Source organism: Pseudorca crassidens, chromosome 14 (assembly GCF_039906515.1).
Source record: "Pseudorca crassidens isolate mPseCra1 chromosome 14, mPseCra1.hap1, whole genome shotgun sequence".
NCBI classification, from domain to species: domain Eukaryota; kingdom Metazoa; phylum Chordata; class Mammalia; order Artiodactyla; family Delphinidae; genus Pseudorca; species Pseudorca crassidens.
In genome coordinates this window covers 57,762,951-57,785,251 of record NC_090309.1, presented here as the reverse complement: position 1 = coordinate 57,785,251, position 22,301 = coordinate 57,762,951, and the positions used below count along the sequence as shown (strand labels likewise).

General features: G+C 52.1%; 2 protein-coding genes and 1 pseudogene across 7 annotated transcripts in view; 1 reads left to right on the top strand and 2 right to left on the bottom strand.

The window, feature by feature from the left end:
* Positions 1-22,301, top strand: part of MTA3 (metastasis associated 1 family member 3) — a 168,939-nt gene that overhangs the window by 142,817 nt on the left and 3,821 nt on the right. Inside the window, exons 17-18 of one of the 6 annotated variants that reach the window (XR_010934065.1) lie at positions 8,449-8,522; positions 9,319-14,615. The exons of 4 other annotated variants lie outside the window; for them this stretch is intronic. Coding sequence is in view for 1 of the 2 variants with exons in the window: in XM_067703132.1 (XP_067559233.1) it covers positions 9,319-9,344 (26 nt within the window). In the remaining variant the exon portion in view is untranslated. Of the gene's footprint in view, positions 1-8,448; positions 8,523-9,318; positions 14,616-22,301 lie in introns of those variants that run through there. One more of the 6 variants, XM_067703132.1, reaches the window with a different exon arrangement.
* LOC137205766 (hepatic leukemia factor pseudogene) lies at positions 3,120-3,818 on the bottom strand (annotated as a pseudogene).
* OXER1 (oxoeicosanoid receptor 1) lies at positions 20,592-22,287 on the bottom strand. The gene is given in 2 exon segments (XM_067703135.1): positions 20,592-22,027; positions 22,030-22,287. Coding segments are annotated over 2 exon segments (1,077 nt in total). The 5' UTR covers positions 22,139-22,287; the 3' UTR covers positions 20,592-21,059.

Sequence of the window (22,301 nt, the reverse complement as noted above, 5' to 3'; positions counted from 1 at the left end):
TTCTTGCCTAAAGGTATGATTCTCAAAAAAATGACTCTTGGATTTGCTTGAAAGTAAATCGGCATGTTCCAATGTATATTTGCACATAAAAGGGGACAGTATCTATAAAGAAAAATTGCCCTTAAGTTATTTAGAAGAGTATTAAAGACAAAATTAGGTTTCTAAAGAGGGCTCATTCAACTTCCTGCAGGTTCCTGTGATGAGAGACCCTACGGCAAAGGGGATGGAACACCATCCACCTGAGGCAGCGAAATCTTTTTCAGAGTGAAGCCTGGGTCAGAAAAGACTCCAGAGATGAGAGGGGCAGAGGGGCTGTACAGGCATCTCTCACCCTGTCCTGACCCCCTAAGGAGATGCCTGGGATCCCCTCCCCACCCGCTGTCAAGATGCTTGAGTGTTGGTCAATCAGCAGATCTTCCATTGCACTGCACAGGGACGAGGGGACTTCCTGCTATGTCTCCATCTTTATCAGATGGGGACCCTTGAGAATAGCTTCTGCTGTGTAGTGATAACAGACCAAGGGAGCATCAGCTGGGGGTGCTCTTAACCTTTCTCTGAGATGGCATGGCTTTTGTTCCAAGGGTACTGCTGAAGCAGGACTCAGTGTGTCAGGAAAACCAAAGGAACAGGTTCAGAAGAGAGGTGAGTTTTCAGTGGGACAGAGTCAGGTCATCTGAGCGAGGAAGTTGATGAATTGTACAATAAACTTCTTTTTAATCTGCTCTCCTCTGGCTTATTTCCCCTGCGGTACGTGAGTATACTGCAGATCGTTATTTTTCTTATTCGTTTTCTGCATTGAGTAACATCATTTCTCAATGTCTTTATACCATGAAGAGGGTATCTAATGTGGATGCCTCTAAGTATAATATTATGATCTGGTGTGTGAAGACTGTCCTTTTGATGACTTGTTTCTGAAATCAGTGATTCAGCAGCTCCAACTGTTTGTTTCCCACCCTGGGAAATGGGTGGTGGTGAGGGCCATTGTACCAGTGAGAGAGCTCTGGGAATGCATCTGCTGTCTTCACAAATCCCAATAAAAATAGACTTCCAGGAGCGGCTGACGGTGCTTCTCGGCATGCTTCGGCCCAGGCTGCCTTCTGTCAAAATTTTTATGTCATTTCAGAAGACTAAACCATTTTTTATGGAAGAACATTGAGTGCCCCTGGACTCACCTCTGGTCTCGTGTCCCAAGGTATAATGTTATAACCTGATTAAATATATCAAAGTACCTTGGAGTTTTGTTTTTTTTAATAAATTTATTTATTATTATTTTTTTTATTTTTGGCTGTGTTGGGTCTTTGTTGCTGCACGCAGGCTTTCTCTAGTTGCGGGAGCGGGGGCTCCTCTTCGTTGCGGTGCGTGGGCTTCTCATTGCGGTGGCTTCTCTTGTTGTGGAGCACGGGCTCTAGGCACACAGGCTTAGTTGCTCTGCGGCATGTGGGAGCTTCCCGGACCAGGGCTCGAACCTGTGTCCCCTGCATTGGCAGGCAGATGCGTAACCACTGCGCCACCAGGGAAAGCCCCTTTCAAGTTTTTTTCAGTTTTTATAATGGATCGTTATGGCCCAGAGTTTGTTGAATGTGAAGCAATTATAGAAGCTTATCTAATGTATCTGGAGAGTTTAAGGACTGCTGAAGCATCTTCTGAGGGCTGCGGATGTTCTCTCACACTGTGAAGCCATAGGAGCGGGGGTTGTAGAGGAAGACAGACCCAAGTACCTTAGGTGTGAATAATCAACACCTTGGTGTTTTGACACATTCTGGAAGGATGCCAAATGGGCCACCCCTGGGACCATTGCTGGGTTTACTAATAAATATCACAGTTTCTTCCGGAGAATAGTCTTGTCCTGACCCCTGAGGAAAATGCTAGTGTGTGAGCCTGTAAGAGGTCTAGGTTTGAGACCCTCTCAGCAATATGGAGGTCTTAGAAGAGTGACTGAAGTCCGTGGTAGTTACGCAAGGGCCGTCAACTGTGAGAGCCAGCCCTGGCCTCCTCAATAAGTGTCTCTGTTTACCTGCAAGGGTCATTACAGGAAACCTTTTTAACCAACCTATCCCTGTGTATTCCCATTCTCAGTGACGTAGAAGGTGAACCTCTGAGAAAGAAAGTGAACCTCTGACTTGATAGCTGGGTCCCAATTTTGGCAGGAAGGGTAGATGCTTGGAAAAGGAAAGGGAAGACAGCAGAGGGAGGGAATTGGGTCCCTGAGAAACAGTTCTTCCTCAGCAGAGGTTTGACTCATTCATCCAAAGAGCAGGCACAAATGTCTGAGAAAGCTATTGGGACATCAGCATTAGATCTTGATGCCCCAGGGGAATAAAGACCAACTCCAGAAACCAATTGATTTAGGCATCTCCCTACACAGTCTCTTTATTTTTTATTTATTTTATTTTATTTTTAAAATAAATTTATTTATTTTCGGCTGCATTGTGTCTTTGTTGCTGTGCATGGGCTTTCTCTAGTTGCGGTGAGCAGGGGTCTCTTCTGTGCGGTGAGGGGGCTTCTCATTGTGGTGGCTTCTCTCATTGCAGAGCATAGGCTGTAGGCACGCGGGCTTCAGTAGTTGTGGTTTGCAGGCTCTAGAGCGCAGGCTCAGTAGTTGTGGCACACGGGCTTATTAGTTGCTCTGTGGCATGTGGGATCTTCCCCAGCCAGGGCCTGAACCTGTGTCCCCTGCATTGGCAGGCGGATTCTTTTTTTTTTTTTTTTGGCTGCGTTGGGTCTTTGTTGCTGCGCTCAGACTTTTCTAGTCACAGCGAGCAGGGGCTAGTACTCTTCTTTGCGGTGTGCAGGCTTCTCATTGCGGTGGCTTCTCTTGTTGCAGAGCATGGGCTCTCGGGCGCACGGGCTCAGTAGTTGTGGCTTGCGGGTTCCAGAGCACAGGCTCAGTAGTTCTGGCGCACAGGCTTAGTTGCTCTGCAGCATGTGGGACCTTACCGGACCAGGGCTTGAACCCGTGTTCCCTGCATTGGCTGACAGATTCTTAACCACTGCGCCAGCAGGGAAGTCCCTGCAGGTGGATTCTTAATCATTGCGCCACCAGGGAAGTCCCCAAACCTGGACATTTTATGATTCTCCATCACTGAAGGTAATCTGAGGTATTGGATGACAGCAGTGACTTAAATCTGCTGGGTACTTTTTCCTCCAGTGCTCTTCAGATCATCTGGGATGAAGACTTTGCGAGCTTTCTTAATCACGGGCTGTGGCTTCAGTTCTTCCTCAGAGAACTTGGGTTTGCGAGGGTCAAACATTTCCTGCCCGGGGATGCTGGAGAGGGCAGGGTCGGCCGGGTCTGGCTCATAGCCCACCGGGACCTGGATGGTGTCAGGGTCAATGGGGCTCGGAGTATTGCGGTTGGCTGGCAACAGCTGGTCTGGTCTGATGGGGCTTTGCATGCAGTTTGGGGATGGGATGCCAGAGTGAATGCGTGCAGAGGTCCGACTGCTGAGGTCCATGACGGAGGGGGCAGCTGAGGAAGCCGGCTGCGGCTCGGGAGGGTGAGGGCTGTGGTCATGCTGAGACGGGCTGGGGGGATGCCATTTTCCGACAAAAACTCCTCCAGGTCCATGTATTCCACCTGGAAAGTATCTCCGTCATAGGGAAGGGTTTTGTCCCATAAGGTGGGTCCCAAGAATGCTGACTGGGGGACCGTCGGGCTCTTACTCTCATCATCCAGCTTCTTTTCCTTTATCTTTACTAAATGCGTCTTCGTGATGAACGGGGAGCTTCAGCGGGTTCTCCAGCAAGGACCCGAGCACGCCGTAGGGAGGTGGGATAAAGGTGGGATTCAGTGGGAGTGGTCGGGACATTTTCTCCATCGCTATGCACTCAATTTTTTTTTTTTTCTTAAAGAAAAACCCACCCCAACCTCCCCCCAAAATGTTGCTGAGCTTCTTCCTCCGTCCTTTGCCAAAAGTTCTCGCTTTCAAGGCGGTGGAGACAAGGGAGGAAAAAAGAATTACCTATGTCTTTATAAATGCATCTGCATAAAAATATAAATATATCTGCATAAAAACAAAAAACTTTCAGGTTCCCAGTGCAGTCCCCAGGGAGCGCGCCAAGTGCCCGTGGGCTCCTTGACGACGTGCAGGATGCTCTCATTTGCCTCGAACCCCTCGTCTTGTAAAATGTTCAAAATTGCGAAAAGGAAAAAAAAAAGACGCAGACGGCTGCAGAGGGCGGAAGGCACCGCACCAACCGGCCGCATCGGGCCCTCCCACCCCTCCCCCTCCCCCTCCCACCCCTCCCCCTCCCCCTCCCCACCCCTCCCCCCTCCCCCCTCCCACCCCTCCCCCCTCCCACCCCCTCCCCCCTCCCCCTCCCACTCCTCCCCCTCCCCCTCCCACCCCTCCCCCCTCCCCTCCCACCCCTCCCACCCCTCCCACCCCTCCCCCTCCCCCTCCCACCCCCTCCCCCTCCCCCTCCCACCCCCTCCCCCTCCCCCTCCCCCTCCCACCCCCCTCCCTCCCTGCGCCGGGGGCCGCTGCTCCTCCGGCCCCGCCGCCCACAGTCTCTAGATCCCAGTAAAGAAGTGAGCAGAAGTCTTCCGAATCTGCAGAGCCCCAGGGGCAATGAAAATGGAAGGATTTGTCACAGCCTAGTTGATCTGGAGACTCCCACTGGGTTTATTTTAAGCTTCCCAACCTTGCTCATTATTTTCCTTCAGTGTTTCCTGTTTTCCCTTCCAGATGACTGAGCACTCTTTAAGCTCAGAAAACATGAGTTATAATTTATGCGTGTTCCTCCCTCAACCAAATATTTATTTTTATCAGCGACTATTTACATATCCATGAATATGAAAAGTAATTAATGTAAAACTGAAGAGCAAGCTTGAAGGCAGCTTTTTTATTAGATGGAGCTTCCTAAGAAGATATCTGAGAAGACCCTTTCCGTGATGGTCTGATTGCAGCGGCACTGAGCGCCTACAGGAACCCCTCTGGGGCAGTCAGTGAGCTGGGCCAAGAGCGAGTCCTGGGGAAACAGGGCTGATTACATTTAAGGCATCTGGGACCAGACAGCAGAAAAAAGGAGCAAAATGTTGGGCCTCCTGCATTGCTCTTCCGATTTTCTTCTTGTTTCTCTCCAGTTTTCTTTCCCTGCAGCTTTTTTCTCTACTTTCTGGAGAGTACTACTTTACTCAACTTTATATTCAAACCAGATTTGTCTAATTTCTCCCTTTAAGTCTGCCAATTTTTACTTCATGTAATTTTGAAATTATGTTATTGAGTATGTAGTTAGAATTTTTATGTCTTTTTGACCTTTTTATCACTATGAAATGATCCTTTTTATTTCTGTTAAATTCATCTATTTTGTCTGATATTAATATGAACACACCAGTTTTCTTTTTCTCCTGTTTTTAGTCTTTTTTAAAGGTTTAAAAATAGCCTTTTATTTTTCATATACACAGACACACACAGACATACACACACGTACATGTATGTATGTATGCATTTTTTTATGGAGAGAAAAGTTTACATTTTATTTTAGAACTGAGTCTGAAAATACATAATTACTAGAATTCCCTTTTTATGCTGCTCCTCATATATAATTTGGAAAACAATAAGATTTTTTTTAAAAGTTTTATTGGATTATAGTTGATTTACAATATTGTGTTAGTTTCAGGTGTACAGCAAAGTAAATCTGTTTTATATATATATATATATATATATATATATATATATATATATATCCATTCTTTTTAGATTCTTTTCCCATATAGGCCATTACAGAGTATTGAGTAAAGTTCCCTGTGCTATACAGCAGGTTCTTACAAGTTATCTGTTTTATATATAGTATTGTGTATATGTCAGTCCCAATCTGTTTTTAGGTTTTTTGTTTGTTTGTTTGTTTTTGCGGTACGCGGGCCTCTCACTGTTGTGGCCTCTCCCGCCGCGGAGCACAGGCTCCAGACACGCAGGCTCAGCGGCCATGGCTCACAGGCCCAGCCGCTCCATGGCATGTGGGATCCTCCCGGACCGGGGCACGAACTCACGTCCCCTACATCGGCAGGTGGACCCTCAACCACTGCACCACCAGGGAAGCCCTGTTTTTAGTTTTATAAATGAATTTTTCTATTTTTATTAAACTCAAAATAAAATGATTCTTATCACATCTCTAAAGCCAGCACATGTTGTTTCAGCACAGATTTTAAAAACCCTATAAAGCTATTTTTAATAGTATGCTGTTTGTGTTTTGTGGAGACTGTATCTTTCCTTACTTCTTTGAGGATATTAATGATAGTGTTTTTCGTTTCTTGAGTTTTCTTCTCCATGAGTAATCTATGTCTTCCAATTTGTGTTCTTCTCTTTGTGTGTTTTTGTCTCTAATATTTGTGTTAGAGGTTTCTTCCTGATGACCTTTGGTTGTGTAATAATGTTTAAGAGTAGGAGACTAAAATAAGATGAAATCTCTGTGCTTGAGCCTATAGTGCACTTCACAGTATGGTGATCAGGCCGAGCTGTTTGCTGGGTGGCCCCAATGCCAATATCTTCAGGTCTTTTTCTACAGACTGGTCAAGTTTCCCAGAGAAGATTCTTCCCATCTATCTGAGTCCATTCAGGCTGCTGTAACAAAATATTACAGTGGGTGGCTTATAAACAACAGGGATTTGTCACAGTTCTAGGGGCAGGGACATCTAAGATCGGGGTGCCAGCATGGCTGGGTTCTGGCGAAGGCCCTGCTCCAGGTTGCAGACTGCCATCTTCTTGCTGTGTCATCACATGATGAAAGGAGCTAGGGGACATGTGGGGTCTCTTTTATAAGAGCATTAATCCCATTCATGAGGGTTATACCCTCATGACCTAAGCACTTCCCAAAGGCTCTACCTTCTAATACCATCATACTGGGCATTAGGATTTCAACATAGGAATTTTGTGGGACACAGACATTCAGACCACAGCGCAGTCTGTTTTCCAGAGAATAAAGTTTTGGCCATCAGCTTTCTGGGAACTCAAGGGGAAGAAGGCTGGTGGTCTCACCATTCAGTAGGCATGTGTTCACTTGATCCCTCAGTTTGGGGATTGGTAGCTCTGCCCTCAACTGCGCTTGGTGCCTTGTGTCCCTTAGGCCTGAGACCCTCTGTTTGGTCCTCTTTAGAGAATAAACATCCAGACTTATGGGAGGTGGGCAGTTGCCTAGGGGTATGGAGTCAGGAGAGCTTCTCAAACAGCCTTCAACTAACCCTTACTGCAGTCTCCCTCCCCCACTTCCAGAGGTGTCTGGTGTCAGTTCCTTTGTATAAACTGGGTTCTCAGCTTTTCACACTGCCAGCTTCAGCCTTGGAATTCTTGAGTACATAGTCTGTTGTCACTTGTTTATCTGCTTTCTGGGCTCCAAAATCCTGATAATGGTTTCTCCTCTGGGTTTTAGAAGGGAGGGAAATTAACTCAGACGCCAGTAGCTGGAAACCTTAAAAAAGGTTGTTGCCATTGCATCAGTTGGTTAGATAGAGTGCAGAATCTCCAAGGCCATGGACTTTATGTACTTCTGAATAGTCAAACCAAAAGGGAGAATTTTGTAAAAAAAAAGGAAAAAAAAGTGCTTATGAATCAGGGATAGTATAGACCAAAGTAGCATATGTAGATTGATACATTTGAGAATTTATTTATAAGCATAAAGGGAGATGATTTGGGCTACATCATCTAGGAAGGAGACCTGAGAATGGGTATAGATCTTTTCCTGGGGCCCTCTGCCATGTTGGGGGCCTATGTATCTGGGACCCTGCATGTGGCTCTGGTTCGTTGCTTCAAGGAAGCACAGTGGGGCTGAGGAAGCTTTGAGCAGGGAGACGTGAAGCGGTACAAGGGCAGGTGGTAAGCACTGGGGTTCTTCAGCCCAGAATGCAAAGAGGTGACATATTTCAACTTAAAACCATGGCCAGTGTGGAGAAGGCAGGTGTGACGCCAGATCCCGAGCTGCTGGGAGGAGAGGGTTGCTTTTGAACCTGGAGCAGGTAAGTTTAGCACAGATAGAAGAAAGCGTAATTTACCATGGCAGGTCGGAAGCTTGGAAAGCTATTTACAAGCGACTCTTCTGGCAGATGGCTTAATTCCATAGGGGGGTGGACAAAAAGAGAGAGGCTTCTGAGAGATACTGGAGATACTGACACACACATAACCCTTAATTTAGACACTGAAGAGGGCAGTATGCTCTTACTGGGTTGGATGGAGAATGGGGCGGCTTGGAGTAGTAGGAAAAACTTTACCTGAATTAAGAAGATCTGCGTTCAAATCCTGACTCCTCAACTTACTCGCCCTGTGACCTTGAGCAATTTCCTAACCTTTCTGACTCTCACAAGGTTCTGGTGAAAGTTAAATAAAGCAGTTCCGTAACCTATCAATAAAGCAAGTTAGCCCAGTCCTGAACTGAATTGTCTGGGTTTTAATTTAACACGTATGTGCTGAGCCCTATCAAATACCAGGCTGTGTGCATATATCTCCCCTATTCTAGAAAGGCTCATGAAGTGAAGGTGCAGCTCTGCTCTATCCTGCAGACCTTCCTCAGGATGGCGGGAGGCTGTGAAGGTGAGCGTCCCTGTGTCCTAACCCTGTGTCCTCTCCTGGTTGCAGAGCGTGTGATGAGAGAGAGTATCTGAGCCCTGCCTTGGCCCGAGCAGCTGATCCCATCTCAGCAGACACCCCCCACTTCCCTCCTAGCCACTTTCCTGATAACCGAGCAGAAGTTTTCACAACATACTGTGTAACACCAGATGGTGACGTAGTTTGCCAGCACTTCTCCTTTTCATTTACTTGTTTCTCTTGAGAGTGTCTGGATGCCCAGCTCTGGGACAGGAGAGTTGAAGGTTTGGGGGCAAGTGGAGGGGGTGGGAACGACAGACACTGTGACACTGTGGGTGTTTGAGTTCACTCCCCTTCTGCAGAAAAATATGTCCCTAGCCTCCGAGTGCCCACATCATATGATTAGTTGTGGTTACCTCGGATCAGGGTGTGCCTCCTGCAGGCCAGGTGTGTTCCCCATTTCTCAGCATCCAGTCAGAGAGGTTCCGTGATGTTGCTCTGATACGCATGTCAGCACTTGCCTGGTGTGTTGCAGCGCCTTGCCGGTAACCACTACACCTGCCCATCCAAATCCCAGCTTCAAAGGTACTTCAGTGTCATTCACATATCTTCTTGGCCTCAATTAAACTTTCCTTATGTCCACCCCTAAACGACATTGCGAGCTCTCATTTGAATCAATGCCCGACCTCCTTTCCTTGAAGGTTGTCATGGTGGTGGTGGGAGGCCTGATCCGCCCTTCCTCTTACCTTGCCTCCGCCGTCGGAACCTGTTTAACTTCGACCCTGTTTCTTTCCTTTTCCAGAATTCACATGCTGCGTGTCAGACTGAGCTATCCCTGTTTAATCCTATAATCCAAGACTTGCTACTCTGTTCTGCTGATGTTTACGGCCGTGCCACGAGGCAGCCCCCTCCCCAGAGCATTTCAGTGGGAGACCTCCACGCGCCCCATGGAGACTCAATGGGGCAGGGGAAGAGACTGCAGGAGTGTACATCCCCAAGGCTGTGTCTCCTCGTGTGAATCAGTGTCACCTTGCTTTCCTCTCAGAGACCTCGCTGCCCCAGGGGGGACCTGCCTGGGGAATCGAGGGGCTCAGGGAGCCACTCCACGTCCCCGCTTCTCCGGCGCTCCGCACCCTGGGCACTGCGGCTCCTGGGGCAGTGGGGCTGCTGCGGGCTCAGAGCCGCTGCTGCCCTGCATGTGCCAGCTCAGCTCTGTCATCAGCTGTGTGGATGTGTACACGAGGGACACGGCATCTTTCTGAATGGATTTTTCTTAAGAAATGTGCCAGTGTTTATGCAGTTCATGATATTTCCCCACATCCTTGCTGTCACTGTCACTCAGCTTTGACCTCAATAGGCTTCATTCCCCATTTTTTTAATGGGGAAATTTTGTCCTTCACCCCAGGCGTCCTGTATTTGACCCCCCCCCCCCGCCAAGGTACAGAATTACCTACGGTTCTGACAAAACATAAGAAAGTCGTCTTTGGGAAGCCTGTGCACTCTTTATGTCCTCTGTACTTTGTCTTTGGAGAGCAGTTGGCATTCTGCTCGGTTCCATGCACCTCCAGCAAGAGCAGGTGTTAACCTGAGCTGAGTGTGGGTATCACTGTGACCAGCCATCGTGTCCTGCCCTGTTCCTTCACAGCCAGAGCAGCTGACGGGCAGCTGCAGCCAGGTCGGCCCTTCTGTGAGTCGCATTCACCCAGGTAGACTTTAAGCAGGTGGAGTCTGTGTGGCCTAGAGGGTGAAGTGAGAGAACTGTGTCTGCAGGTGAGTCTGTGTGTATGACACCATGAGCCCCCCCGACCAACCCTTCCAACCCAAACATACCTGTGAGCCCCTGTGCCTAGGTCCCGGGAGACCTGCCTGCGACCTGGTTTCTACTGTCTGCGCTCGGCACTGGCCCTGCTGGCATCACAGGCAGAGTGCTCTGCGGCTCTGTGTACACAGCCACGGGGACAGGAGTAACTTAGTGCCCCATTGGCTCCCTGAGCAGGTGTGAGTCTGGCCACGCCCCTGCCTCTGTTTGCAGGTTCTGGCTGCAGGGCACAGGGTCCCAGCAGCGTGAAAGACAGCTGGAGTTTGACCTCCCAGGCATCCCTGGAGTCCTCAGCTGGGAGACAGCTGGGTGGCTGGTAGTAGGTGCCCCGCACGGCCAGGTGGTTGCAGGACAGAGTGGCTCCAATTGCGCTGAACACCCCACCGCCACCCAAGCAGAGTGTGGTATCCCTAAAATGACGATGACCCTCTAGATGCCTAGATCCTCAGAGCGTGGGTTCAGCTCAGCAGAGAGGATGTGATGTGTGATGGCTGAGGGCGACTCTCGGAGCTGGAGCTGCCTTTTCCCTTTCCAGCCTTGCGGTCATCGTGGCTCCTCTTCCCAGGAGGGGTCGGTTCTCATCTTAGGCTTTGGCGGGGTGACCCTGAGGACATTCTCACCACTGCCAGCTCCTGGAGCTGTTCCGGCTCTTGGCTTGGGGCCCCGTGGGTGGGCATGTGTCAGAGGTGCTCGGCGAGCCGGGCAGGGTGGCAGGCATTGCCCTCGGGGTCCCACAGAGAAGCTCTTTCTGAAAAGACCCAGGGACAGAAGGCAACCAGCTCTCGCATCACTTGTCATGTGCCACGTTCTCCTCTAAAGAAAGAGACACGGCAAAGCTGTGTCCCTGTGCCCTGCCCTGGACTTGTTGTGCACATGGACAATAGAAGGTGGAATGACTCCCTCACCCTTTCCCTTTCCTCTCCTGACCCACATGAAATGGTGACTCGTGGTTAAAGGAGCAATTAGCCGCCCGTGACTCTGCTGTCAGCTTGTCGCGGGGAGGCCCTCCTTCCCCAGGCCAGGAGATTTGGAGACCGGGGCCAGGCCGGGTCTGAAGGAAGAAGAGGGAGGCCTAGCCCGGTTCCAGTTCATGTTCAGCTGTGGGACAAGTGCAGCTCATTTTGAGCCACATGAAGTTCTTCCTTCGCCGTGTAGTAAAAGCCCCTGGTTCCGCAGCCCGTCCTCCTTCAGGGAGGATGCTGAAGATCTCGCGCTCTCACTGCACCTCTGGAAAGTCCCCCAGCGTTGAACCTCCAGGGAATGGACGAGGGGCACCAAGGAGCCGCTAGTATCTGCCTTTGTCACCTGAGCAGTTGGCGTGGAGAGGGTTTCCCAGCCACCCCCTTTCTTGGGGCCACAGTGTCACCATTGTCGGCGTCGGTGGCGTGTCACCACTGTGAGCAGTGAGCTTGTGGGGTGACATGCAGAACCTGTCTGCACAGCTCCCAGCAGACGTGCACAGGAGTGCTGTGCTGAGCCTGGTCTGTGCTCCCTAGGACAGGGATGCAGAAGCCCGCAAGCCATCTTCCCTCTCCCCCCGTCATCGCCCGCCCCCCTGCATCCCCAAGGTGGTGCAAGGGAGGGGGACGTAGCAGTTTTCAGCTTTGCCTCTCACAACTGTGCCCAGTCCCCAGCCTGGTTTCTATCAGCCTCCAGCCAGGAAAACAGAATCAGTCTGTGTATTTAAAACAGGGGTTTGGGGACTTCCCTGGTGGCACAGTGGTTAAGAATCCGCCTGCCAGTGCAGGGGACACGGGTTGGAGCCCTGGTCCGGGAAGATCCCACGTGCCGCGGAGCAACCAAGCCGGTGCGCCACAACTACTGAAGCCCGCGCACCTAGAGCCCGTGCTCCGCAACAAGAGAAGCCACCGCAGTGAGAAGCCCACGCACCACAACGAAGAGTAGCCCCCACTCACCGCAACTAGAGAAAGCCGGCAGGCAGCAGTAAAGACCCAACACAGCCAAAAATAAATAAAATAAATTTTAAAAAAAACCAGAGGGGTTTTAATCCAGGGAATCATTTAATACAGAAACAAGAAGAGCTGAGATGCCAGACAGGGGAGTGAGGGGCAACGCTGAGATGGGGAACCACAGCTGGTAGGACAGAGGGGAGAGACCATGTTACTGGATCTCGGGAGTCACAGCCACTGGTGGGGGCCTGGGACCACAGAGGGCCAATGTGGTGGGAGCTGGAGCCATGAAGAGGCATGGTCCATGCCAGAAACAGGTCCCTGCCTGGTCCCCCCCAAGCAGAGAGGGAGCAGAAATAGCCTGGCTTCTCACTTCCTCGTGCTCTCCAGATTTCTGCAGCTGCCTCTTGCTAGCTAAACCCAGCTGGAAGCCAGCTGACCTGGGAGCTGGGGACAGGCAACCTGTGGTCAGCCCCCCACCACTCAGAGCAGAGCAGGGGAGGGTGGGGGCACAGGTCAGAGGGCAAACAGGCCCAGGACGTGCATGGCCTTGGTCCTCTCTGTGTCATGTCCAAGCCTGGTGTTTATGTCCCATGCTGTCCTGAGACCCTGGTGAGGGTAGATGTGTCTTGTAGCTTCTCTTCCGCTCTGCCTAGGCAGGAAAGCACTTTGGGGAGGCAGGGGGGCTTTATTCTTAACACTTGTCCCAGTTTTCCATTGGGGGGGTTTAGCCACTTAGCAGCCCCACCTCACCATTCCCCTCAGGAAAGCTGCATCCCAGTTTTCTGCCTACCCCTCCCCATTCCTCTTCCCCTAATCTCTGGTTTTCCCTGCCAGAGAACACCAGCCCAGACCATGCATCAGTGGTCATGAGTATTTACCCAGGATAATTCACTCAGAGCGTGATATTAACAGTGTGGACCGTCTGTCTGTAAGTAGATGCCATCTACTAATCAATTTGTATCCTGTTTCCAATAAATTTCTGGAAATTCTATCTGGTTTTATGCTGCCCTTTGCTGGGACAGTGGCTCAGCTATAAGGCTGGGTGCAGGGGCAGGCCCCCAGCCCTCAGCATCAGTTGCTTCCTCCCCTGTGTAGCTCTGAGGCCAGGCAGGTTAATCTGATGTCCCCCCAGCCGCTCAGAGGCCTTTCCCCAGGGTCCGCACTTTCTTCTGCTGTCTCATAAACCACATCCCGAGGACATGGAGGTTTCATGTGGCCAGGCTGCCCCAGCAGGTGGCTTTTGACCGTGTCCCCAAGGCCTGGAGGTATGAGAAGCAACAGGCAGACCTTGCCCCATCTCTCACTCTTGCGCTGCTGTGCCTAGAGCCAGGCGGAGGACGTGTGCCAGGCCGCTCCTGTGGTGAGCTGAGGGAGCGTGCTGTGCTCCCACCTGGGGCTTTGCCAGTAAGGCTCCCATGCCAGTGAGGTGGACGCAGGAGCTGCATGTCACACAGATGAAGCCCAGCACCCTCTTCTGCATCTCACCCTCCTCAGCTCTGAAAGTCAGAAACGAACATGTCTGAGTTGACTTAAAAGCTATCAGGAGGCTGATCTAAATGCCCGGCCCTGAAACTCGCTTGGTAGAAATTATTCTCTGTTGAGTATTTTGTTGTTTCCAGCCTTTTTGACTGCAGTGTAGACTGTGCCTCAGTTGCTGTGCTAGGGCCATCATAGGCGCCCTTGGGACCCCTCCAGCCTTTGTTTGTGAGGTATGCCTGTTTGCAACCCTTGTTTGCTGGCATTTGTGAGAGGTGTTTTTAAAAAGATACACCAAGTTTCTTTCAAGAGCTTTACTAGAGAAGCAAGACATACACACGCGAGTTTACTGGACAATAGAAAAGGTTGTAGGTAAGGCAAGGCTGTGCTGGTACTTGGAGGAGTCCCAGGAGAGAGGGCTCAGCAAGGCTGGACTAGTGGTCATGGAAGGTTTTGTGGACGCAGAGGGACCCTCAAGGCAGAACACAGCAGCTCCCTCCGTGAAATCCCTATCGTCGTGGTTCTTAGTGTCTTTTTATTAAGACTTTTGGGTCTTCCCTGGTGGTCCAGTAGTAAAGAATCCACCTTACAATGCAGGGGACGCAGATTCAATCCCTGGTCAGGGAACTAAGATCCCACATGCCATGGGGCGACTAAGCCCGCGTGCCACAACTACGGAGCTCGCGTGCCGCAAACTACAGAGCCCACGTGCCCTGGAGCCTGCATGCCACAAGTAGAGAGAAGCCCGTGCGCTGCAATGAAGGGCCCACGTGCTACAATGAAAGATCATGCATGCCTCAACGAATATCCCACGTGCTGCAACGCAGCCCCGACTCAAGCAAAAATAAAATAAAGAAATAAATAATATATAAATCTTAAAAAAAAAAAAAAGACTTTTTATCCTGACCCAAATATCTCCCTCTTTCTGGAAGCTCACCTATAGAGTGTCACATGCACTATCTCTCAAGGTGTACCAGCCTTAAGATCCATCTTCAGGACTGGGTTTTTATGGTCAAACATTTTTAAAAAAATATTTTCTTTATTTTTTTGGCTGCTTGGGTCTTCGTTGTGGCATGCGGGCTTCTCTCTAGTTGTGGCACGTGGGCTCTCTCGTTGGGGCAGCTGAGCTCAGTAGTTGTGGCGCACAGACTTCGTTGCCCTGCGGCATGTGGGATCTTAGTTCCCTGACCAGGGATCGAACCCACGTCCCCTGCACTGGAAGGCAGATTCTTTACCACTGGACAGCCAGGGAAGTCCTTGGTCCAGCTTCTTAAGAGGTTTCTTCCTGATAAGTTTTATCTTCCATTTGTTCTGATCTTGCGCCTGGACTACAGGGAGTTGCTGGAGGAAACCATCCAACCTGCAGGCACTGTTGCTACCGTAGAGCTGTGAGCACCCACCTCGCCAGGCCTCTTGGGCTTCTTACTGAGCAGCCCACTTATATGTTCTTCAGGAGCTTGTTTTCTTATTTCCAGAACCAGCTGTTCCAATCCTTTGTTACTCCTGAAGCTTTCACCTCCTGAGAGCCAAGCCTTCCAAGGATCCCTTCACCTTTCTTCCCCTTGTGCCCCTCGGCCTCTAGAGGACCCTCCTGGTACCCACATGTTGGATCCATTCCTCTCCCCACCCTCCTTAGGAGCTTGCAGTAGAGTGTCCTGACTCAGGCCAGACTGCCACTTACTACTGGATGACCTTGGGCAAGATATTCAACCTCTCTGTGCCTCAGTTTTTTTCATTTGTAAGATGGGAATCATAGTATCTACCTTACAGGACTAAATAAGTTAGTGTGTGTGAAGTGCTTAGCATGGGGCCTGGGACAGAGTGTTTATGATTGCTCTGTCATCATTCTCTCCCCTCCCTCCTCATCTTCACCCTCTCTCCCTTCTCCTCATACTGTTACACTTCTCCGTCCAGTCAACATCACAGAACCGTCAAACCACCACCACATCTGTCTTCTACTCAGCTTCATCTGAAGCTAGCCTTATCTCCCTTTACTAGCAAATCTGTTGAAAGAGGGAAGAGTTGTCTCCATTCCTTCAAATCTCATTAATTCCTCCACCCATTATAGTGGGTTATATGGCTTCCCTTCTGCCCCCACCCCAACCTCTCACTGAGATTGCCATCACAGGGTCACCAGAGACCTCCTAAATGCCAAAGCCAGCACGACTTTTGGTCATCCTCTTTGAGCTTTCTTGAGCGCTTGACACGGTTGTCCCCATGTTACTTTTCTTTGTACTCTTCATTACATTGACCCCTTTATTCTCTACCCAGAGCAATGCTAAGTAACATTCAGATATTACAGCCATTTTCCCAGATATTTTACAGGGATGAATTTCAGATACAGTAGTAGTCACCTGCATACCCCCTTTCCGTGTCCCTCCATTTCAGAAGTAAGCACGTTCCTTAATTTGGTGTTTCTCATCCCAACGCATGATTTTATACAATTAATACAAATGTATGAATCCACAACCAATACAGAACATGTTTTGCATATAATTAAATTTTATACAAACAACAATCTATGACTTCTTGAAAAGCTGGGTTTTTTTTAAATTTTATAAATTTATTTATTTATTTTTGGCTGCGTTGGGTCTTTGTTGCTGTGCGCGGGTTTTCACAGGTTGCGTCCAGCGGGGGCTACTCTTTGCTGCGGTGCGCGGGCTTCTCATTGTGGTGGCTTCTCTTGTTGCGGAACACGGGCTCCAGGCACGCGGGCTTCAGTAGTTGCAGCACGTGGGCTCAGTAGTTGTGGCTCGCAGGCTCTAGAGCGCAGGCTCAGTCGTTGTGGCACACAGGCTTAGTTGCTCCGTGGCATGTGGGATCTTCCCGGACCAGGGCTCGAACCCGTGTCCCCTGCATTGGCAGGTGGATTCTTAACCACTTCGCCACCAGGGAAGTCCCCGAAAAGCTGTTTTTAATAGCACAGACCATGCAGTGTTAATCCAGGGTGTCGGTCCAGGATGCTTGACCAGACAGTGTCAGACACATACTTTGGTTCTCACATCAGCTTTCTTCAGCATGCAATTAGGACTTTTGAGAATGCTTTATTCTTGCATGGGGCACTCTGCAGTCTGTCTAGGTGTTTTTTTTTTTTTTTTTTTTTTTGCAGTACGCGAGCCTCTCACTGTTGTGGCCTCTCCCGTTGCGGAGCACAGTCTCCGGGCGCACAGGCTCAGCGGCCCTGGCTCACGGGCCCAGCCGCTCCACGGCATGTGGGATCTTCCCGGACTGGGGTACGAACCCGTGTCCCCTGCATCGGCAGGCGGACTCTCAACCACTGCACCACCAGGGAGGCCCCTGTCTGGGTATTTTATGTTCGGCTTTCACCCTCATAAAAGACGGCTCTTTTTAATTTTTTTTTTTTTTTTTACTTCCATGCTCTTTTTTATTGTTGCATTCCTGGTTTTCTTCCTACTTAAAGGTTTCTTCTGGGCACTTCACTGGGTCTTCTTTTGTGTGTCCCTTACTTGTGGGGATTTTTTAAAGGATGGTTCTTGGTCCTCTTCATTCTCCCGCAGGTGACCCCATCCATCCCCATAAGGTCAGCTCTTATCAGTAAGAGGGAGATTCTGAAATCCAGTCTCCAGCCCTAAGTGTGGTGCTGCACGTGTTTACCCGCACATCCTCCAAGCCCCTCCAACTTGTCTTAACTCTGTATCTTTTCCTATGAACCTGCTCTACCACCTGTTTCTTTAATGCGTCAGTGTCCACCCATCATCCACAAAGTTGCCTCTCTCCTTGACGTGGGCTGTGCCTCTCTGTCTGTACCTTTGCAGACTGCCACTGCCCTTGCTTGGAATACAGACCGTTTCCTACTCAGGTCCTACTCAGGTCATCTCCCACACCCCTCACCAGTCTGTCCACACTGTTCCCAGAGTAACTGATCACAATGCAAGACAGATCATCCTCGGCTTCTTAAAAACCTCACACACACTCCCTTTCCTGCCTTATGGGGTTGTCTGCAGGACCCTCCCAGGCTCCTGAGATTGCAGGGCCCAGCCTGTCTTTCCTGCCTGTCTCCTAACTCTGTCCCTAGGCCTCCTCCTCCCTTGCCTCCGTGATCTCCTCACCCTTCCCTGCACACCGAGTCTTCTCACAGCTCTGTGCCCTTGTTCATGCCCTTCCCTATGCCAGGGATGCCGTTCCCTTTGCTACATTCCTCATCCTCCAAGACTCGGCTCACATGCATCGCCCCCTGTCACCCCCCCTCCAACCCCTGTGCTCTTGTGCTGTCATCGGTGCGTTACTACCTCGCAATCCCACTGGCTTGGGCTGCATTTGATCCGTTTGCAGGTCTGTCTCTCCCAGGCTTGGCCTGACGGCGCTCAAGGTCAGAGACCTATCGTCTGACTCTGTGGCTTAGGGTCTGGGCCGTGGTGTGTGCCCAGCAAATGCTGGATGATTGGTGGCTTCAGGCCTGTCAGCCCAGCCCTGCCTGCCTACCCCTTGCACACGAGTCCCTGGGTTAAAGTCATGGAAGCCGGGTTTTCACCCCTCAAGGGGACAGCGGGTCACATTAGGAAGGGGAGAGAGGTGCTGCCCAACATGTTCACCGAATAGTGCAGCCCGTCCCAGGGACCAAAGTGCTATGTAGACGCCAAATGCAGGGAATAGGGTCTCTGCTCAGCCTTGAACCGCCTCCCACTCACCTCGTGCCACCACAGCCCGTACCCTCCCGCCAGTAGAAAACGCTGCGCTTCAACAGTTTGCCCTCTCCCCTCCCCCCCCATCCTCGCTCACCCCTTGTCCTCTCCCCCTCCCCGTAATAACTACCTTCCTCACTCAGTGCTCTGGCTTATCAGTTATTTCCATCTCTAACCCCTGGAGTTAAGCAAGGGCCAGGGTTACTGTTCCCATTTCACACATGGAGAACAAGTCCTGGGAGGGGTACAGTGGGTTGGGACCAAGGTTAGGACCAGGCGGTCCTTCCATGCAAGGAGAGTGTGGAGGCAGCCTGAAGCCCCGCTTCTCTCCCGTGAGGGGACACCCAGACCCCCTTTAGAGAGTGCCTTGTCAGTGGGGAGAGCTGAGGGGCAAGAAGGATCCCGGGGAGGGTTAGGAGTGTGGGCCCAAAGCCTGTGACCAGCCTCTACCTGGGACTTCTCGAGGGGGAGAGACAGCAGTGCACATAGGCCACGGGGACCATCTGGTCATTTCCCTGACGTCAGGTCGGGAGAGTGAGCCCGGCTCCTGAGAGGGCAGGGGGTGGCGGTGTTGAGGGGAAGGGCCCAGGGAAGGGAGGACCAAGGAAATGGTACGTGGAGCCCCATTTGCCCCTACAGCTGCTCGGAAGCCAGGCAGGTACAAACGTGGGGAGAGATGGTATCAGAGGGAAGGTGCCTGGTGTTCATTCAGCACACACGTTAGTGCCCCTTGAAGGGGGTGCTCCGCGAGAAAGGGCTCAGCGCCCCGCCTCCAGGAGCGCTTGGACCTCTCATAAGAATGTCTGACTTAGAAATGACAAATCTCAGGTCCGGCTGGCGCAGGATTGGCCCGCTCCCCTCTGTGGCAGCAGGGGGTGGCGAGGCGGGGAGTTCCTAGGAGTGGCTCTACCAGCGAGAAAAAGGCGGCAGCGGAGTGGAGGACTGGAGCAGGGGGCCATGTGGGGCAGAGACACCTGGGGAGCCCCCTTGGAGGGGCCTGGGCGGCACACCCATTTCCATCACTTGGTTTGGGTTCTCAGTATTTCTGTGGGTTTCTGACAGCGGCTGGTGAGTTTTCAGAAAAGGGAAGATGGCCGGAGACACACCAGGTTTTAATACCCATCCAACCTGTCCCCCAGGCCACCTCCCTCTGCCTGATATGTTCTGTCTCCCACCTCAGCATCCACACGGCACCCATCTGCCTCCCTCCCGGGATGTGGGTGACCCTCCTGGGCCTTGGCCACCGCTCCTGAGGACTTTTAACAGAGGGAGGGCATCCCTGTCCACAATATCAGAGGGTTGGACTAAGAGGATTAAAACAGTTGGGGGGAGGGGCTTTGGCCCCCATCGTCAGACCCTGCATCTGAGGCCTAGAGGCCTGTGGCTGGGGTGATGAGTAGGGAACCAGTCCCAGGCCCTTCTGTCCCCTGCAGCAGGGAGGACGTATGTCTACTGGGGGCAGATGTTCATTCTCCTGAGGCGGCTAGGGCTGGGGACACATGGCGTTCAGGAGGTGCATATTTGGGGCTTTAGTGGCTTCTGTGTAGCCCTTCGGAAGCCTTGAAGGCCACGCACCCCCAATGACTTCGGCTGTGGACAACAGGGCCAACCACTCTCCCCGCCAAAGAAACCCCTGATTCATGCCCAGTGCACGCCTTGTGCCTGGGGGCCCCAGGTCAACAGATGTGTTAGCCCAGGTGGTCTCAGACACTGACAAAGGCGTATTGAACAGAACAGAAGGGGGAGAGATGGGCAAGATGGCTTTGGGCCTGGGGGAGGGTGGTGAGCTTGCTCTGGTGACCTGGAGACCCCTGCCCCCATCCAGCATCCTATCCTGGTGGGGTGGCAGCCACCACAGGTTCCAGGGCCAGAGAAGGGTACTTGGGGCTGAGGAAAGCCAGGGGAGGGGGTCCAAGCCGAGCCAGGAGCCTGAACTGGATGGAGGTGGTAACTTCCCAGGCTGAAGATCCTCACGTGGTCCCGCAGGAGAGTAAGTCAGGGGCCTCCCAGGGATCCAGGTGGGCAGCCCATCCCGTGAGCCTGAGGACCTCTCCCAGGGAAGCGTTCTGACTTTAAGGGCACACCAGGGCTCCAGGCTCAATGTGGGAGCTTCTGTTCTTGCTTCTGTCCCCAGAGTGTCCCTTCATCTTGGGGAACTCGCTTTGAACCCTCCTGATGCCAGAGCCAGATGGACCCAAAGGTAACTTACTGGTTTTCCTTAGAACAGCTGAGGCAGCCTTGCATTTTCAAAAGGAAGTTTGTTAGTATTGAAAAAGACAAACTGGAGATGACAGAAAATGCAGCTGTCTAATTTCTAAAGCAAGACTTCTGCTCTCACAGTCCTCCAGCTCCGGCCCGGGCCAGGGCAGCTGTGTGGCCCTCTGCCTGAGCTGGAGTCCCGGAGCCCCTGCCTGTCTCCACCTGCCATCATGCTCTGTGCTTTGGGGACATCATCTGGGACACACGACTCCAAGCCAAGACGCTTTTCTCTCCCTGCCACCCACCTGGCTCCTGCAGATGTCCCTTGTCCGGTTGGTTGAGGGACCCTGTGCTGGCAAGAGTCCAAGGAGTGACCCTGTCCCTCCAGCCCAGAGCCTGGCAGTCTTCCCTCCTGTGGTACCGCAGCAGGGCCCCCGTCCTGAGAGGGCCTTCCTGGTCAGCCCTCCTCTGAGATCTCCAGCGACCCCTCTGCCTACAGCCTCTCTGCGGCCACCACCTTCCCAGAGGGCACACGGCGCCAGGCAGAGGGCTGGTAGGTGCTCTCGTCGCTGGCGGAGGCCTGCCAGCCCTGGGTGAGGCCCAGCAGGGCCCGGCCCTGGCAGAGGAAGTTGGGGTTGGAAAAGCAGTAGAGCATGGGGTCCAGGGCACTGTTGAGGTAGGTGAAGGCCAGGGAGCCATGGAAGAGCTGCGAGCAGATGTCCAGGGTGCAGCAGGCGTGCAGGCGGAAGGCCACGATGGAAGCTTTGCCGAAGATGATACTGCACAAGATGCAGACTGCATAGATGGCCACGACCGCGGCCAGCACGCGCACGGCCCTCCGCGGGCCCGCCCGCACGTCCGGGCCTCGCCAGGTGGTGAGCATGATGTTCATGATGGCAAAGAGGATGAGCGCCAGCGGCAGGAAGAATTCCAGCACGAACAGGGCCTGGTGCCAGGGGAGTGAGGCCGAGGGGCTCGTGCCCAGCTGGTAACTGAGGCAGGAGTGGCTGGAATCGGTGGTCGGGAACAGGTGCCCGTTGAGGAGCAGGATGCCCCCCCAGAGTCACCCGGCCCCCCGGGCGGCTGCCCACACGGAGGCCCGGTTCAGCACGTGCTGAAGCCGCACCACCTTCAGGTAGCGGTCGAGTGAGACGGCCGCGATGGAGACCGTGCTCGCTGAGCGGTTGGTGGCGATCATGAAGAGGTTGACTTTGCAGGCAGTGGCCCCGAAGCGCCAGGTCTCGTGGAGGAAGTAGTAGTCCACGCGAAGAGGCCGGTTGACGATCAGGAGAAAGTCGGCCACCACCAGGCTGACCAGGAACACAGTGTTGGATGTCCAGGGTCGCGCGTGGAAGCAGCAGAGGAAGAAGGCCAGGCTGTTCCCCACCAGGCCCAGGACAAATTCCACGCTCAGGACTGGTGCTGGGAAGGCAGACACCATCAGGGAGGAGCCGGGGCCTCTCCAGGTGACCCCAAGGCAGTGGTGAAGGCAGAGGGCGAGGAGGAGGGAGGGAATGAGGAGGGAGAGAGGGAAGGAAGGGGAGAGGGAGAGCTCAGGTTATGAAATTCCATGGGCTGCTTGCGCCGTGGGTCTGAGAGACGTTTCTACCGTCATCCTACCCCTGCACGAGAGTGTTCAAGGATTAGTGCTTGCTATCAGCCGGCCACCGCGATGACTCAGTATCCTGGGGTTTTCCTCAGCATCCTCGCAGCCACTGAGAAATGCTGTGTTCCT